At 47.4% G+C, this 18057-nt stretch overlaps 2 protein-coding genes across 2 annotated transcripts in view; both read left to right on the top strand.

The window, feature by feature from the left end:
* Window positions 1-270: 270 nt before the first annotated feature.
* LOC119398993 (uncharacterized) lies at window positions 271-1971 on the top strand. Its single transcript, XM_037665808.1, has 3 exons — window positions 271-544; window positions 764-1241; window positions 1523-1971. Exons 1-3 carry the CDS (start codon window positions 271-273, stop codon window positions 1833-1835), a joined length of 1065 nt encoding a protein of 354 aa, XP_037521736.1. The 3' UTR covers window positions 1836-1971.
* A 9987-nt stretch (window positions 1972-11958) lies between these two features.
* The window catches only part of LOC119399860 (uncharacterized), a 58888-nt gene continuing 52789 nt past the window's right edge, over window positions 11959-18057 (top strand). The window contains exon 1 of the transcript XR_007416934.1: window positions 11959-12546. The gene's annotated coding sequence lies outside the window, so the exon portion shown is untranslated. The remainder of the gene's footprint in view (window positions 12547-18057) is intronic.

Raw genomic sequence — 18057 nt, 5'->3', positions numbered from 1 at the left:
CGAGAGTTGTCAGTGAATGACGGGCTGTTTAGGTACAACTATGGGAGCAGGACAATAGCGTTTACGAAGTACTTGGAAAACAGCTCCGTATTAGACACGTTAACTGTTCATGGGAGCAATTATGATCTCTTGGATTGTATCCTGAGTGGCATGCTCATTAACAGGAGTGTGTCCAACCTTAATTTATCTGGGTGCTCGGTCAAAAAAGAGAGTACATGTGAGCTCCTACGGGACGTTTTGTTAGAAAACACAGTTTTAAGGAGATTGAGGATGCCGTCCGGCAACCAGTTCATCGGCTCTCATTCTCAAAAGACTTTTGATCGATGGCTCGAAGCCCTTGCCGAAAACAGTGACATGGAATATATCGTGATCCCGTTCTCGGTGGTTCCTCATGATCGCTGGCGCTCACTTTTCGAAACTGTGGCCACACACAGAAGCCTGAAGGAAGTTGTCGTGGAGATTCGAGAAAGGATGGTTGACGCAGCGCGAGACATGCTGTTTCGTGGAGAGGAAGAGGGGTGGTATGCCACACTGCTCGACGCGGGTAAGTGCCTTGAGGACAGCGGCGCTAAACACAAGGTAACGTTCACGTGTGTGACACTGGACCCCAGTTCTGTTGCCGCCGTTTTTTCGCAGGCTTTTGCTTTTAAGTTTTTTGACAATGGAACTACGACCCCAACTGTTGATACGTTAAAACAGTTCTACTCTTTAGGCATATGCCGAATGATAGAACTGCGAGTCCATTTGCCGCGTTGGAAAATAGACGCATCGGGTGTATCCCAGTTTATAAAGGAAACGACTACACTGGAGAAACTGCTTCTTTCTGACGGGATCGAACTGAATGCACCAAGCATATGGTCGGCATTTGATCAGCACCTGGTCATTGTCTGGTCCACCATTCTGGAGTCGTTATCGCTGAACACTAGCATAAGAGAGATCACCGTGTACACAAAACGTAAAAGTGCCGAAGACCTGGAACGTCTCTTTGAGGTAGTGAGATCCAGCAAGACAATCCGAAGTCTGAACGTCTATTCATTCACGAATTTGAACTTCTTTCCTCGTTACAATGGCCACTTGCCTGTCGAAGTCTCCGAGAACTACAGCCTCTGCAGCTTTAGACTGTTGGCTATGTGTGAAGTGACGCCAGAATCTATCTGGTTCGATATGTACAACACGTCGTGGCGGAACGCTGGCATCGTGGCACGGGCAGCTCATTTTGTGAATCGGACCCGGCGTGACAGGTAAGCATATAATGCTTTTCTGCAGTGTCTAGACTGTGTCTTTTTAGAGCGATATTCTGACTGTGAAGAGTGTGAGTCTGTTCTTGTGTAATCCCTCTCTCCCTCTTTCTCTACATAACATTCAAACGCCCCTATCCATTTCCTTAGTGTAGGGTAGTGCACTAGTCCTTCTCATACTTTTTAAAATCCCCGCCTTTCCTCTTTATCCTGTTCGTTCCTTCCTGTAGGGGCCATCTTTACTTTTACACAGACACTACATTACCCCATTTCTATTCCGACAGGCGCTGTGCCCTTGCGTTGAAAACCGTCTCCCGTCATCCGGCGCTGATGGAAGAACTCGCCGAAGTGCTCTCCGTCAGCGATGCCAAGGTGGCCTCCCTGATCCAAGCACGGCTCAGCGACATGCAGGGTATTCATGAGTTCATGCGACTGGCTGGTGTCGTGAAAGACAGGGTCACTTGTCGACCACGTGGGGACGGGCGCAAGCAGTTGCACGACCTCAACGAAGACTGCTGGAGGCACGTGATGCGATACGTGCAGCTGGAGGACGTCCGCTGGTCCTCTGAGACTGTCGATGGAACTGCTCTACCATGAACGTCGTGGTGTGCTGTGCTCGCAACACTGGAGAGCGATGTCGTGTGGCCCGCGGGTGAAAGTGTAGAACCTGTTGGCATCAGGTGCATTTGCACATGTTGCCGGATGCAACTTCAGTATAGGCAGAAAAGGCTCCGGCCAGAAGACCGAACCGCGGCACGAGTGGGACTAAGAAGTAGTCCAACTCATGTTCTCCTCCGTGATCTCCGACGGCGGAGAACCAGCCGGCTGCTCGTGACATAAGTGAGAAGTGCGCGCCCATTGGTGCAGGCCGCAGCAGTTCGTCGTATTGATTCATCAGTGGTTCATCATATTGAATCATCTTGATTCATCAGCCTTTGAGGAGGAAATGCGGCTGCCTTCTAAAGTTGTACCCAAATAAAGTGGTTTCGAATGACTTTGTGGTTCTTAATACCATCATAGTGAGGCTGAATAATAGTGTAGTTGTGTGTCACAGTATTGACTTATGAGAACGTCGAAGTTTTACTTTTCTAGCGTATGCAGAAAAAAAGAAATGCACGATACGACTGTAACGTTATCGACTTGGGAGCCGCCTGCGCAAACCTAAGGGTTGATCTTCAGGACCCGAATAACGTTCATCATACCATCTCCACGAAGTGAATCATGACGAGTGGGCAAAGCTCTGGGTATCGTATGGGTGAGTAACCGTACGGTACCCGAGCGTTGCCCCATATAGTACATCAAGGGCTGAAAAAGGCAGTGTAGGTGAGGAGGAGGGAAATGATCGAGGAGGAGAGATGGTAAAGCATATAGCCATGTAGAGGTAAAGGAAGAGCGGGTGGCAAAGCATAGCATAGCCATGTGTAGTATAGTATAGTATAGTATAGTATAGTATAGTATAGTATAGTATAGTATAGTATAGTATAGTATAGTATAGTATAGTATAGTATAGTATAGTATAGTATAGTATAGTATAGTATAGTATAGTATAGTATAGTATAGTACAGGGAAGGCCGCCATCTCCGCTGCAGTCCTCAGTCTTCGTACCCCCTAGTGTGTAACTGCTCCAACTTTTCGCATAACCCGTGTTGACGCCGCCGGCGCCACGCACGGTCAGTTTTGGCGTATTGGAGGGAAGCAGCGCGGAAGACGAAAGACCGGGCAGAGAAGGACACATACAACAGCGCTGACTTACAAAAAACGTTTATTCGTCAAACCACGCAATATATATCTGCGCAACATTTTTTGTAAGTCAGCGCTGTTGTATGCGTTCTTCTCTGCCTGGTCTTTCGTATTTCGCGCTGTTCCCCTCCAATATGTCGTGCCAACTCGCCCAAACAACCACTTTAGCAGTTTTGGCGTTAGATGAGGCATCGAAGACTTTTACCAAAGAAACGACCCCTCAAATTTCCCTTTTCTCGTCGACTCGATGAGGCGTACAAGGATTTCGCCTGAGTAACGTTTCGCTGTGTGAGTGCGGCAAGAAACATGCATTAACGTTCGATTATGTCGTTGAGGATACTCCTTGTAAAGAAATTTTATTCTCATTATTGGTCGGGTTAACCGGGGCGACGGATGCTGCGACCATAGTGCGCCAGGGCAACGCTTGGTGCCCGGTACATTCAGGCCTCAAACGGCGTGTGCCCTATAAGCGTGTCGTAGCGTTTTCGATAGGGGAGGAAACGGATACAAGCCTGACACTTATTGTTTGGGAGAAAAATCCTACTCAAAAGACGCAGACCTCGTTTGGACTGTTATGTTCAACGTGCAAGAAAGTACCACAGAAAACAAGCTCACGAAAACACCACTGTTTCACGTTGTATATTTACGGCAGCATGTGTACAAATGCACCGAACACTGTTAAGTGCGGAGCACATTAGGAGGGCGGGCCCTCGGCGTTCGTCGTGTCTTGTCGCTTGTCACGCTGGCAAAACCATGTATAGCATAGCCATGTGTAGTACTGCCATGTATAGCATAGTATAGCACGGAGCCGGGAACGGGCAGTGAGGGTGAAGAGGAAATAAAAGAGGAGGGGAGAGGGCAAAGCATAGAATAGACATGCATAGAATAGCATAGCCATGTGTGATATAGTAGAACAAGAGGTGGGAAGGGTAAGTGAAGGTGAGGAGGACTGATGTGTGGGTGAGGAGGGGAAGAAGGAATAAGATGGTAAATCATAGCATGGCCACGTGTAGTATAGTACAGCAAGGGATGGGAAAGGGAAGCGAGGAGAGATGTGGGGGTGAGGGGGAGAGAAAGGAGGAGGGGGAGGGCAGATCATAGAACTTCTGTGTGTAGTATAGAGATCAAGGGAGCGGTAAAAAGGAGGTGAGGGTAAGGAGGATGGAAAGGAGTAGGAGAGGGTAAAACATACCATAGCCGTGTGCAGTATAGTAAAGGGATGTGAAAGTGAAGAGAGGGTCAAAGGAAAAAGGAACAGGGCGCCACTGCATCACAGATAAAGGTTTCCTTTCCCGCCATGAACGCCGAAGCAGACTGCACGTTTGCAACGCCAGCGCTTGCAAGGTCCGTGAACGCCAGCGTCGCCGAAGAACAGGCGAATCACCGCTCCGCGCTTCCTACAGCTTTCACGTTGAGTGGAACAACATTTAATTTTTATGGCGCTAAATTTCGCACCTACAATGCGCAGCTGTTATGTGATGTTCACTGTTAGAGTTTAAAGCCGCTCATCAAAGGCGTCGAGGGTTGTGTCGATATAATCGTTAGCTTGGTTCGGTCCGTTAAAGAGGACTTGCTACCTAATACAAAAAAGCTGCCCACAAGATGGCATACCTTCGCGCAACTAGCTTTAATTTTGGGACCTCGATGCGCGCAGTTCTTTTTTCAATGATCAGTCCATGCGGTTACTTTACGCTGCATCAAAACTGCTGTATATAATACCAATCGCGTAGGAAGCACTGCACTGTAGCCATATAGGCGTACGCGCAGGAGGAGAGGGGTGACAGGGGGACCAGCCCTACACCCTCAGTCTATGTTGACCAGCTGCCCCCTACACCAACACCCTTGGTTATCCAAGGGGGGTTTGCCCCATTCTTCTAGAACTCAGGCAGACCTATCCCATCATTGTGTGAAGTGCAGATCTATGTCCACGTATGTTTTTGACGATAACAGCGACAGAGCAACCCTCATATTCAATTGCAAGAACTGTTTATTTCCCACCTTTGCCCCCGGAAAGTCGAGGATCGTTGTGAAAAACACGTCATCGCTTCATTTTCGTTTTTGCATCTTTAGCGAATCTTGTTTTTTTTCCGATTCGACTAACGGGAGGAATGGGTCGCTGCGGCACAACCTCAACGCCCCCCCCCCCCCTCCCCCCCTCCCCTTCTAATGGAGAATCCTATGCACGCCTGTGAAGGTACATGCTGTAGGGGAAATCTCGGAGCGCCTGGCATCACGATGAGACTAGGGCTGCAGTCACGCCGGCAGCAGCTCGCGCGTGCGCAGACGCTTCAAGGATGTAGAGTTGTACATCTGCGCACGCGCGAGCTGCTGACGGCGCGTGGTTGCAGCGCTGGCCGCATCATGATGCCACGCGCTCCGAGATTTCCCCTAAGTGTGAAACAGCTAGTACCTATATTGGCTGCATGGAGCAGTGGCGCTATCTTGTTATCTACTAGAGCAATCCCGATAACAGAGCTGTGCTTTCCAACACCGAACGACAGGTGCCAGCATGCTCACTGGAAGCCACGGCAGAACATTGCACGCCCAAGTTGTCACTGTTGATAACGAAGACTAGGGAGAGCAGCAGCGGGACCGATCCACTACCGGTGACTCAGAAGTGGCGTCGCTTGGACGTGGCGGTTCGTGGGTGAGGAAATGCTACAACCTGCTGTTCTGGTAAGATTGTAGCACCTTCCCACTGGACTCGCGAGCTTGGTGTCTTTAGCTGACGAGCCTCCTTTCACGCCACTGAAGGGTCTGGCTGCTTTATCTTAGTAACCACGGATGTTGGGCGTGCCGCCGTGAAACCTCTCCAGCAATCGTTAGATTGTTTCTCTCTCTATCGGCCCGTCAACAACGTTGACTGCATGAGCTGTGTTTTGATTTATCAAAAGCACGGATTTATCCAACCCTTCTCTTAAGGAAGGTGTGTGTGTGTGTGTGTGTGTGTGTGTGTGTGTGTGTGTGTGTGTGTGTGTGTGTGTATAAAGCCCTGGAGTCCATATCACCGCTGAAATACAGCCTCCACGCACTGTACATAAAAATCGGACTTCGGGGGCGTGGCCAGAATTATTTCGGGTGTGGATGGGAAAGGAGGAGGGGGTGTCTGACTGGTTTTCTGTATGTTCGAGCGTCAGCTTCAATGTGTGCGCGTATATAACGGGTGTCCCAACTATCTGGGACACCCGTTTACAAAACTCACAAGCTCCCTTATGCACTCACCTAAGACGACTGGAAGGCGAAAGCCGTTTTCTTTTAGGGGCGAAGCAACTTAAGACCGAGGCTTGTCGGTTCGTTTGGTGTCCGTGCGCACGGCACAGCAGCGTGTAAAAACGAAACATCAGGTTTAACAATAGACTAATATCACTCATAATTGTGACAGAACATTATAAAACGCCTACAAGCACAAACCCTTTATACTAGTCGGCGACTTCAACGTACACAATATGGACCTTAGGACCTAGCTTTGACGTCGACTCTCACCGTCCGCTGTCATGGTATATAGAAAACCGTTGCTATTGGCGGCGAGATCGACCTATAGGTGGCAGCATCGCCCCTGCGTTTGTATGGATCGTCGGTCGTGCGCTGTGTGTAAGTGTACGGGGCTGCTGTTTCTGTGTCGTCATTCTGCGCTCCGTAAGTGTCGAAAAAAGTTTCAATTTCCAAACGTAAGTATTGGTCGGTTCCGCTGTCCCGCACATAATGCACAGAGCCAGAGATAAGCTTTCATTCCTTCCCTGGCGACGCGCAACAACGCCGAGATTGGCTTGTCAGCCTTCGGAACGGCAAGGCGCTTTGCGATGGCGCGTAGCAAGCACTTCGATCACGGGGGGTTGAAGCGTTCGCTGACGAAAAGTGTTGATGCTCAGTCAAATACGATAACGCATTTCTCACTGTCAGTCCATCATATGTGCATTCATGCTTGCTGTATGCGTAATTTCTGCGCGCTACGGGCGTGAACACTGTTGCAGTCCGCAAAATATCGTGGCAGCTTGGTCAGGGCTGACAGTCATGATTTACTTGCGCTTTTGCGTACTTCCGCAAGTAAGTTAATTGATTCTCCAAGTATGCAGTGCGGCCTACATCCTGCGTGCGCCAGATTCCATGTCAGTGAATGCAAGGTTTGTTCACGCTAGCTGCGAGTCCTCATAAGCGAGCGTCAGCTAGCCTTACCTAATGTTGTTTGCGCGTTTTCCGTCGCACTTACTCAACTACGACAAGCGTTCTCAGTGTTCCAATGTAGAAATATATAACCGCCAAAACTCATCCAGTTGGCGCATGAACTCGTGCAGAGTAAAATATATCGTTTCGCGAGCTAGAAACGGACGGACCACATAAGCGATGAGCGAGTATTCGAAAGCGAGCTGATAACCACAGTTCATGCTGATATATTTGTTTCTTTTTTAATCTTTTAAATCTTTTAAACGGATGCAGAAGCACACGTTGTTGGGCTAGTCGGTTCATGTTCTTTCAGAAGCCACGGATGTGGCTATTTCCCGCAAAGAAATCACAAGGGAAGGGTGAAAGGGAGCGCAAACTTTCGACAGTTTATTCCAAATTTACTGCAGTAGTATATATACGCAAACGCATGCGCAGAAAGCAAGGCAAACATCGAACAGATAACGTTTTGTGCAATGCAATACATAGGTATAGACATGCGCAAAAGGGCAGGCTCACAACGATCGGATGTCATCTTAATCACAACCTGCGATACAAGAACGTGCTCTCTGCCTGACAAAGGAACAATGAAGTGTCACTAATGCATAATAAACCTCGTGCTTTTATGTGAAAAGCTTCCAACAGTTCTCGAGCAGTGGTGTCCTTGCTTCTCCCCAGAATTTGAATTTTATGCAGATACGGCTCACACTTGTGGGAATTGTAGTGGGCCGGCAAATGTGCCCATCTTTACCTTTTAGTGGCAGCTCGTGTTCCCGCGCATGCTCATTCACGCACCTTCCCGTCTGGCTGACATCCTGTATTCCCCAAGCTCAATTAAATTTTTAACACGAAAGTGTTTTATGCCGGAGTCCACCAAGACTTCAGTGACGTATTTCCGTCACGGAAATGACGTCGAAAAAAGGTACACGATCAGATGCCACAGAAAAAAAGGTTCCGTCACCGGGCATCGAACCCACGACCGCTCGATCGGCAACAACAGATGCCGGGCACGCTACCCATTGCGCCACGGTCACTTTTTTTTTCTTTCATGGTATTTATTATAATGCGTATTTGAAATTATCACAAACGCTATGACGTAGTGATGCATTCACTTAGCGACAATAATCGCACAAGCACTGCACAAGCATTCAAAAGCTTACATGCATATATACTGTGCAAGTCCAGAGAAGCAGGAAAAGTCACTCTTCAAAGCTTGTTACACGTGGAGGCTGGTAAGGATGAACACCTCATCAAGATGGGGTGCCAGTCCGGTCTTATGTCAAGTTCTTCGTAAATGTCCTTTAGATGGAGAGCCATACGCATGAAATGCATACTTGAAGCAGCGGTTGGTTCTGCATTACGGTCTTGCATGCGCGTTTTCCACAGACTGTGCAGTCCCATAAGGAAAAAATGCGGCAGATCCCACGCACCGTGAGAGTCGATGTTATGCGAAGCGTGCGGCGGGTATGTGACTGTGGCGTAACTTTTTTTTTACTGAGCGACACGTTACAAAATGATGCTAAAGATTTGTATAAATTCTACACGCCCACATATATATGTTGAAGAGCCGCATATGTGTTACATAACCAGTTGTTTACGGTTGGGTAACGCTGCCAATGGCAACGTGGGTATTACCAACACCAGAAGCGGTAAGCTGATATGTAGTGCTTATACGTGTCCCGAGAACGCACGCACGTTTCACGAACCCGTGTGCACGTGTGCAAGACGTTCTTGAACAAGGGCATCATCACCGTCATCAGTGAGCACCAGCAGCTGGTCATGACTTGTTACAGGATCCGGTCGTGATCGCGGTGACGAGGGTTCCATGTGTAGTGAAGTAGGAGGTATAGTACAGCTGTTGGAAATCGTGGATGCCTCGGTCCTTTCGTCGACAACTTGTCTGTCTATATCGCCGGCGACATGTCGGAACCTGAAGCCCTCCTTCCCGTAGGTGAGGTATAGGCCGTCGAGGCTGGTAGGCCTTGATAGTAGATCAACATTAGTAGATGTCACTTGTCGTATTCGTAGACTACCTGGGCGATGTGGCCTTTGTAGCCTACTCTGCAAAGGGGCTGTCAATCAATCTGGCATCATCCTCGGTCAGCATGAGGCCATCGCCCAGCCTCGTAAGAAATGAAGAGGACACTGCGTCGTGCTGGCGGACTAAGTGCACTTTAAGGTGCGGTGATGTGAATATCATACGTAACTTCCGTTAATGTATTCCTCCTGGGTTGAGCAATGCTTCAATATAGCTTGCTGAATCATTGGAATACAAACGTAATGTTTATTAGACTGCTATAAAAGCAGAGCCAACACGGGAACTACAGACGTTAATCTGATATGACACCTGTATCGTAGGAGTACACATCGTAGAAGCATCGTGTAGTGTTTATTGCTTTCTTGTAAAATTAGATAGCCAACACCACAACCTCAATTGACGTTGCACTGACATTGCGCCTGCATAGGCAGTTTATCCAAACCATTTTATAGACCTGACGTGGCTCTGTGGTAGAATGCCTGATTGCCACGCAGAATGCTTGGGTTCGATTCCTGCTGGGATCTTAATTTTCATTCTTTCCATTAATTGATTCAACGCTTGATTCAACGATTGATTCAATTGATTCAACCAATGTCTGCTCTCGCCGTTCCTGGGTAGATATAAATTGTCAATCACCTGTGGCGCATACCCGTACACCGCGGTCCGTGGTAAACGGGTATGTGCCACACGTGTCTAGTGGAAAGGGTTTGACGACGTACGCGACAGGATTTTAAAGTTATTCATGTCATGACCCGGCAGTCATATTCGTCAAATCCTCTTACCCTCCCATGCAAATTTTGGTCTACACCACGTTAAGGGGGCGATCATGAGAGCACCCAGACGTAGGCGGCTAGATAGATAGATAGATAGATACGTAGATAGAAACGCTCAAAGTGCCAGAGGTTCGCTAAGAAATGCTTCGCATTTAAAACATGTCAAAGGGCACTTCATCAAGAGACGTTGGGAGAAGGTAACGTATAGTATGCGAGTTAATGTTAAAATACTTTTGAACAGTTCGTTGAAGGATGTCCCAAAACAGAATGGCATCTTTGCAGCTAATAAAACAGTGTTCTACTGTCTCTGGTACATCGCAGAGACGACAGTTAACTGAAGAAACAAAAATACCTTTCCTCTGCAACCATGATTTCACCGGCAGTGTATCAGTATGGAGTTTGTAAAAGAAGGTTGTTGTATCAGGAGAAAGATGCATTTTCCGAACTCGTTTTAGTACATCATGTCCTGGAAGGTGAGAATATAATGAGCGGTAAAGTGGAGGTGGAAAAAGCATGGATAACAAATCCTTGTAGAGTCGCTTGCGTGATACTGTGTATAGATATTCTATGGAAAACCGGATCTTGAGAAACCGTACAGCGATGAAAACTTCCTGCATAAATCCCCACAAACACGGGCGTACAGAGAAATCTGAGGAAACAATCAAGTCAGGTAAAGCATTAACAAACGTAATCTGCAAGAATGATCGAATAATGGGATGCGAACTGTCGCGAAAAAAGTCGAACCGTGAAACAATTTGCCATAGATATAAATGAACTAAACCCAGCCCTCCCTCCTTAACTGGCCTGAATAGGTTGTCCCGTCTCATTGGTTCAAACATCGAAGACCACACGAAAGTTGCGAAAGTCCGATGAAAGCGCTGTATGTAAGATCGAGCGCAATGAATAAGTTGCAATACATAGTATAGTTTTGTGGCTAAAAATGTATTGCAAGCTTTAGCTCTCCCAAAGATGGAAAGGCGATGTGGAACGTAAGTCTGGGCCTGTCGTTCAAGCTTAGGAACACGTTCTTTCCAGTATCGTGCGCTGAATATGTACGCATCTAGCGGCACACCGCCTTTTATACGCGCCTTTTATATCTACCACTCTCCCGTACGGCGGGGTGGTGTTGCCCTCTGGGAGCGGTAAGGTAAATTAATTCTTCATTACTATGGCCTCCGCGATTAGCACCTGCAACGCGTTACACGTCCGTCCCATTCGGCGCGTTTTCAATAGAAGTTCAATTTTGTCAATGCCTTAACACACCGCGAGGTGGCGACATTGGCCCAAGCGTGGTAAAAGCGTCGGCCTCGCTCATAGTATGAAGCTAATCCAAACCGAAAATAGCTCTGCGACGCGTGCCTGCCACACCTGGCTGTAACACCGCGTTCCCCGCTCACGCGCTCGCCCCGTGGAAAGTCGCGGCCGGGCTACCGGGGCGGATCGACGCTCTTTGCGTTTCCCTCTAGTCCGGCCGTGGTATTCAATCACATTTTAACATGCCATGGGATGGCGACCAAGTTCTGCGTCCAATGTGCGACCCTCTTCTGGCTACACCTCATTATTTGATTACGCCTTCACCGTTGACTACCACTGCTACCACAAGGGTTTGTTTAATCATTTAACATGGACGTTAGTCGTCGGGATGGAGATGTACCACCAATCATCAAAGTGGGTGCATCCACGTTAAACGGTGCCATTAGCTGCCAGACATCAATATACATTGTGCAAACTCTCTTATATGAATCTACAGTAAACATTCAGTTATTTCTGTAAGGGCACGCTTTACTTTCGTGTTATTCCGATTCCTATGACGGAGGGATCAACCATGTTTTTGTTATTCCTTCCAGATGAGCAGCTGCAACATGATGTCCCGATATCGATCTTCATCAAGTAAATGTGCAGACAACGACGATTCATCTGACACTAGCTGTTCCGAAGACTGGGCAGATATAGAAGACCTCCCGGATGAGATCTTTGACGGATATGAGGAAAAAAATCTGGAAGGGCAAGTTCCCTGCACGGCTGCAGAGCACAGAACGTGCCAGATAGTGGACCACCTTCCCACTCTGAACCAGCTGCTCTGCTCGATTGGGCTTCGACTGCGCGAGTTATCGGAGGGAGACGGCCAGCTGGCTGTGGTGAATTCCCTAACTCCTGACTTTATTCGTTCGAGAGAACAAAGGAGGCGTGAAGCATTCGAATGCTTGGCTTGGCTGGTGAAGTCGCACCCATGCGTGACGTCCCTGCACGTGAACGGCGTATTCCTGGAAGATATCGTGGAAGGCGGCTCTCATGGCGTACTTAAAGGCAACTCCTCCCTGAAGTCGCTAAAAGTAGACAGTCGCTCTAGTTCCTACAAGTACTGTGTCTCCGATATAATTCTCGGTGTGATACAGCTGGAGAAACTCGAGGTCTTAGAAAAATTCCTGGACATGACTATTGTGGAGCCCATCTCGAAAGTACTACACACGAAAAACCTGTATGTCCTCAAAGTTTTCTGTTACGAGTGTATTGGTGACGAAGAGATGGACGCCTTACTGGCGGCTCTGAAGGCGAGCTCCACACTGCGAGAGTTGTCAGTGAACGCTAGACTATTTAGGTACACCCCTGGAAGAGGAAAGATAACATTCTGGGAGTATTTGGAAAACAACACAGTGTTAGAAAAGTTAAATATTTATGGGAACGAACACGACTTCATGTGGTACGTTCTTAACGGTATGCGCCAGAACAAAAGCGTATCCGAACTTTATTTATTCGGATGCTTCTTAGATTTCGGAACATGTCTGAGCTTGCGGGACCTTTTACTGCGAAATGCAGTCTTAAGGAGCTTCACTATGACAGCCATCGACGGGCGTCACGCGCCAGCTCATGAAATGGGTTTCGAAGAATGGCTTGAGGCCCTTGGCAAGAACAGGGGACTACGATATATTAGGTTCCCGTTCGCGATGATACCGCGCGGTCGGTGGTGCTCGCTTTTTGAAACTGTGTCCACACACACAAGCCTGAACCAAGTTGTGGTGGAGGTATCGGGTTGGCAGTACGAAGGAATAACGTTCAAGCCTCATGAACTACAAGACGGGCTGCATGGCGCACTGCTCGACGTCTGTAAGATCCTTGAGAACAGCGGCGCTAAACGCAAGGTAACATTCACGTTTGTGGGACTCGAATCCCATCCTCTGGACGACGCTGATCCAGGGCCTCTTCCTTTTCCGCTTCTTCCTGGAGCCATCACAAGTCCATCGATGGACTTATTAAAACAGCTCTGCTCCTTCGGCAGTTGCCGTATGACAGAACTGAAAGTCGAGCTATCGTGCTTGGAAGGACATTCATCGGGTGTTTCTCAGTTCATAAAGGAAACGACTACGTTGAAGAAACTGTTTCTCAGTAATCGGCTTTCTCAGAATGTGCCAAGTGTCGACAGTATCTGGTCAAACATCTTGGTGTCGCTATCGCAGAACACTAGCATAATAGAGGTCAGCTTACGCGCAATAATAGAGTCTGCCGAAAACCTGCGACATCTCGCCAAGGTTGTGCAATCCAGCACAACGATCCGAACGCTCAAGATCTGTTTAGAGAAGTCACAAATGTTTCCAGATCGTGCTGATGACTTACCTGTTGATATCTCGAAGAACTATAGTCTTTGTTGCTTTAGGATTTTAGCTTCCTTTGAGATATCGACGATGTGGGCATTTGACTGGCTCGCTTGGTACAACACGTCGTGGCGGAACTCTGGCATCGTGGCGCGGGCAGCTCGTTTTGCGAAACGCACTATGTGTGACAGGTAAGCGTATAAGTGCTTTTTGTGGTGTCAAGTCTTATTCGTGCGATAATAATTTCTAGAACCACGATTTGATTGTGAGGCATGCCGTAGTGGGGCGTCACCGCAATAAGGTGTGTCGCCACCTTTTTAGAAATATTTTTGCATTTTGACCCAACATTGATTGCTTTGTGTCTGCGTTTGAGCGGACCCTGCAAAGACACTGTGTCGAAAAAATTGAAGCTAATCACGCTGTAATTATCAAAATCACCCCAAATACTCTCATCACGCCTGCGATCATAACTAGAGACCGTATTTTAGGCAAATGCCTATTTTGTTCCTTGCGCTCCTATCGGGCCACTTTGATATATCAGCATGAATCTAACAGGGTAATAAGGGCGTTTATAGTGTTTTTATAGTGCCTATAAATGCCTATCTTTGGCGTTTGTGCCTAAATGCTTTCAAATGCCTATGAATGCCTATTTTCAAAATTGGCGCTTATACTAGCACTATTTAGCCTCAAGTATCGCTCCCCGGAGCAGTGTGAGACCGTCATTCATGTTACCACGCTACATTGACTGTTGCACGGTAACATGAATAACTCACATGAACTATGGGGTTCATGTGATTTCATGTGCGGGGGTTCATGTAGTTCATGTGCGGCAGCTCTGCGCGCATATGCGCAGTGCTGCCGAACCGAATGCGCGCGCCTGTCCATCATGATAACTGGACGGTGCGCACTATACCAGTGCGAAGGTTTGCCGCTGTTCGGGTTTCATTTGACGCCGATAGTATACAAGGTTACGAGAAGGTAGGACGAGAGCACTGACCACCTACTGCAAGTGCGACCATTTATGGCATTATTTGCACACTTAACGATATCACTGCAGTGATTGAGCACTGTACTGATTATAGCTCATTCGATATTTATTTATTTATTTATTTATTTATTTAATTATTTATTTATTTATTGATACAGTAGCCTGCATCAACCTCTTGGCTTTTGTGCTAAGGGGGGGGGGGTCAAGCACTTACAAAGTGTAACGTATAATCAACAAGGTAGATATTGTAATTCGAGTGAAACATTCTTCTTGTACGGATGAAAAAAAAAAGTGACATCTGCTGGAAATTCGTCAAACCACGCCTTCTACTTAATGCAGCCTGAAAAAAAGAGTGCAAATTCATCTGTGCAACATTTGATGTCTCGAAGCTTTGTTTCGTCGTTATTTCAGTGCAATATTTAAAGTGGCTCTTGCAGGTACCTACATTTACTAATGCAATTATCAACGAAAAAAAAAAGTCACAGTTTCGCCGCAGCGGCGAAGCAATGAATGCGATAGCAATAAATTGTAATGTAACGCGAAGAACGGAAAGCAGCTCGAAATTGCCAGCGCGTCGCTCGAGCACAAAGGACGCACGAAAAGAACGCACACGGGACGAGCGCGCACTAACGCGTCACAGCTCGACACTTGAAGCGCACTGCTCAAACATAAAGCAGGACGCACGAAACGAACGAACAGGTACACACAAGACTCGAGCGCGAACTAATTGTCACAGTTGTTACTTATTTCTGTTTGAACAGCGCGCTCCTTTCCCAAACGCGGCCGCTGCAGCGAGCGAAGCGAAGCACCCCACCGGCCGCCCCTTCTTTCCTTGAGATAAGCGCACGAAAGCGACCACGCCCTGTAGAGCGAAGAGCAACGGCGTTCGCAAGAGCGCGGCGACGATATTTAAAGTACGCCACACACGCGCACGTCGCGCCATCTATGTGGCCACTAAGAAAGCATGCTGAATTACATGGTGTATATAAATATCTCGCCGTTAGCAGGCTGAAAGACGGTGCTCTCGTGGCCTGACGTCTAACGCGGCGGTAGCGGCGGGCTGCAAATCGAGAGGTCGCCCGTTCAAATCCGCGCGTCGGAAAGAATTTCTGAAATATTTTTCTTTGTGGCTTTTCTATATATATACATACTTATACATATACGGCGAATGACGGCGACGGGGACGGACATTTTCCAACCGAGACTGTCCATATAATTGCTATCGCAATAAAACTGTATAGAATTATTATGATCTAAAGCGTTTTCTGCTGCGCTGAAGCGCTTTCAAATGTAGTTTGGTCTTTATGTTGCTTATACTGGATAACTGATGTTATAACCTGCTCAGTCATTCAGTAGTACTCAGTTGCTTTTATTCCACTTCAATATTCACTCGGAATTACTTCTGAACTACTTTGTATAATCGTCCGGCATATAAAGCCCGATAAAAGCAGAGAATAATGGAAGTGGCCTAAACGTATTATAAGGAACCGCTTTATTTACACACACTGATGATGATATATACAGATGAGGAAGTTGTACAAATGATGACGATATGTCAAGTTGACAAAGAAGAGTCAGTGATTGCGCTCACACTAATTCCCTCTCGCGCTGGAAGCGGCCGCCCGGCCGCGCGACAGTATTAAGAGGCTTCAACCGAGAAACATGCACGATTTCTGTCCCACGGCAATGGTGATCGGAAGGAGGTCTAAGCGGTCAGACACGGTAATTAACGGTGGATGTTTGCTCAATGACCGTGTAAGGTCCAATAAACCGACTCATCAATTTTTCGCATAAGGCAAGAGCGCGCACCGGAGTCCGAAGAAGAACTTCGTCGCCAGGGGTAAAGGCGACAGCACGGTGAGTCGAGTCGTAGCGAGACTTGCGGGCTTCCTGGGAGATGCCGGTGTTAATTCGGGCCAGGTGACGGCAGTGTGCAAGGCGAGACAAAAATAACTGTTCGGATAAAGGATTTTCTGAGGTTGCAGGAGCCGAAAGGAACGAGACGTCCAGAGCGAAACTCGGTGAGCGGCCATAGACCAGGAAAAAGGCAGAAAAGCCAGCAAACCACTGCAAAGTGTGTTTTGAATACCACATGCTGAAACAAAAATTTAAGAGTGCAGCTTCTGAATGCGAACGTATGATTTGATTCACAAATTCAACCCTGTGTTTCGGAACGCGTGTATAGGTCCTGCCTCTGGAATCTAACTGCGATCCTTAAGCAAGTGCAACAACAACAACAACAACAACAACAACACAACAACAACAACAACAACAACAACAACAACAACAACAACAACAACACAACAACAACAACAACAACAACAACAACAACAACAACAACAACAACAACCACGGCAAAGAAAGGGAAGTAGACAACCACCCATTTGTAGCACGAAGCCCCAAGGAAATCCATATAGATTTCTCTTTCTGGGAAGTTTGTATGGATTTCCCTTTCTTAACCGTTCCGCCACCTTGCGGGATTCCGCAGAACTGTTTTGCACGTCAGCAACAACGAAAGGTTTTTTATGCTCATAAAATCTCATTTGGTAATGAGAATTGACGAATATATAGTTAAGCCCATAGTGGTCTTCTTCGGACTTCTGTTCTTATAAAGAAAATTGCAACCATTGCGTGCGTATACAGAGTTATAAATTAGCGTTTGGGCATTTCGATGCAACAGTGCACACGTAGCTTCACTTTGTACAGGCCTGTATTAATTTCACATCATGGCAATATTAGCGAGTTTTAGTATAGCGGAAAACAGCAAACGCAAGGATTTAGCGTTAGCGTTAGCGTTGCGTGCTCCTAACTGCGCATGAGCAGAACGTAAACGTAGCCCGAGCTCTTACGTACGAACGCTATTTCTGAAATATAGCGTTCAACGCTAACGCACGCAAGAGATCCCGTACGTAAGGCAAGATGGCGGTGCCTGTTGAAGCGAGAGCCGTCCACTTCGAATCTTTGTAGCCGTCGTCCTGCATTATTAAACTTATTCATTCCCTAATAATGTTCGTGTTTGATTTAGATTTGAGTAATGAGGCTTCGCCAACCGTGTACCGCCGATAAAATAGCTCCGTTTTTGAGATACAAAGTGGATTTGCGCTGCAGAAGGCTTAGCAAGATTTGTTTGCAATGTTCGCTCATGTTTTCTGTAGCAGCGCAGAGATGGCGACGCTGTCTTTAGTCGCCTCTTTCCAAGATACGGCCACAAGTCAAGCAGATACATGTTAGGCGTCGTTTCCCTTCATGCCTTTCGCGGCAGTGCATGAATGTGACGCGTGATGCGTCCCAGCTTAAAAAGGCCAAGTAATAGGGGTCTTGATGAATTCTCGAACGCGGCATGCCGACAGAAACCAATGTGTCAGAACTCAACACTTCTGCAAACGCGGCATGGAGACGCAACAGTGGTGACTTTGGATCAGCTCGACTTGGTGGCGCTTTTGTGGATTTTACAGTGCATTTAGTGTTTTTATGTCTAGATGGCGCCGTATGTGCTTGCGTTAGCGTTAGCGGGAATGCCTTCCGCTGTACT

The sequence above is a fragment of the Rhipicephalus sanguineus genome, chromosome 7 (assembly GCF_013339695.2).
Source record: "Rhipicephalus sanguineus isolate Rsan-2018 chromosome 7, BIME_Rsan_1.4, whole genome shotgun sequence".
Taxonomy (NCBI): domain Eukaryota; kingdom Metazoa; phylum Arthropoda; class Arachnida; order Ixodida; family Ixodidae; genus Rhipicephalus; species Rhipicephalus sanguineus.
Note: the sequence above shows the minus strand (reverse complement) of the source record. Positions and strands in the feature narration are given on the sequence as shown.

What these genes read in the sequence shown, in the direction of transcription:
- LOC119398993 (XM_037665808.1), top strand. Translation starts at nt 271, where the DNA reads ATGCCGTCCGGCAACCAGTTCATCGGCTCTCATTCTCAAAAGACTTTT. An exon ending in TGCCACACTGCTCGACGCGG is followed by an intron (nt 545 to 763) that starts GTAAGTGCCTTG and finishes GTTGGAAAATAG; the next exon opens with ACGCATCGGGTGTATCCCAG. An exon ending in AATCGGACCCGGCGTGACAG is followed by an intron (nt 1,242 to 1,522) that starts GTAAGCATATAA and finishes CTATTCCGACAG; the next exon opens with GCGCTGTGCCCTTGCGTTGA.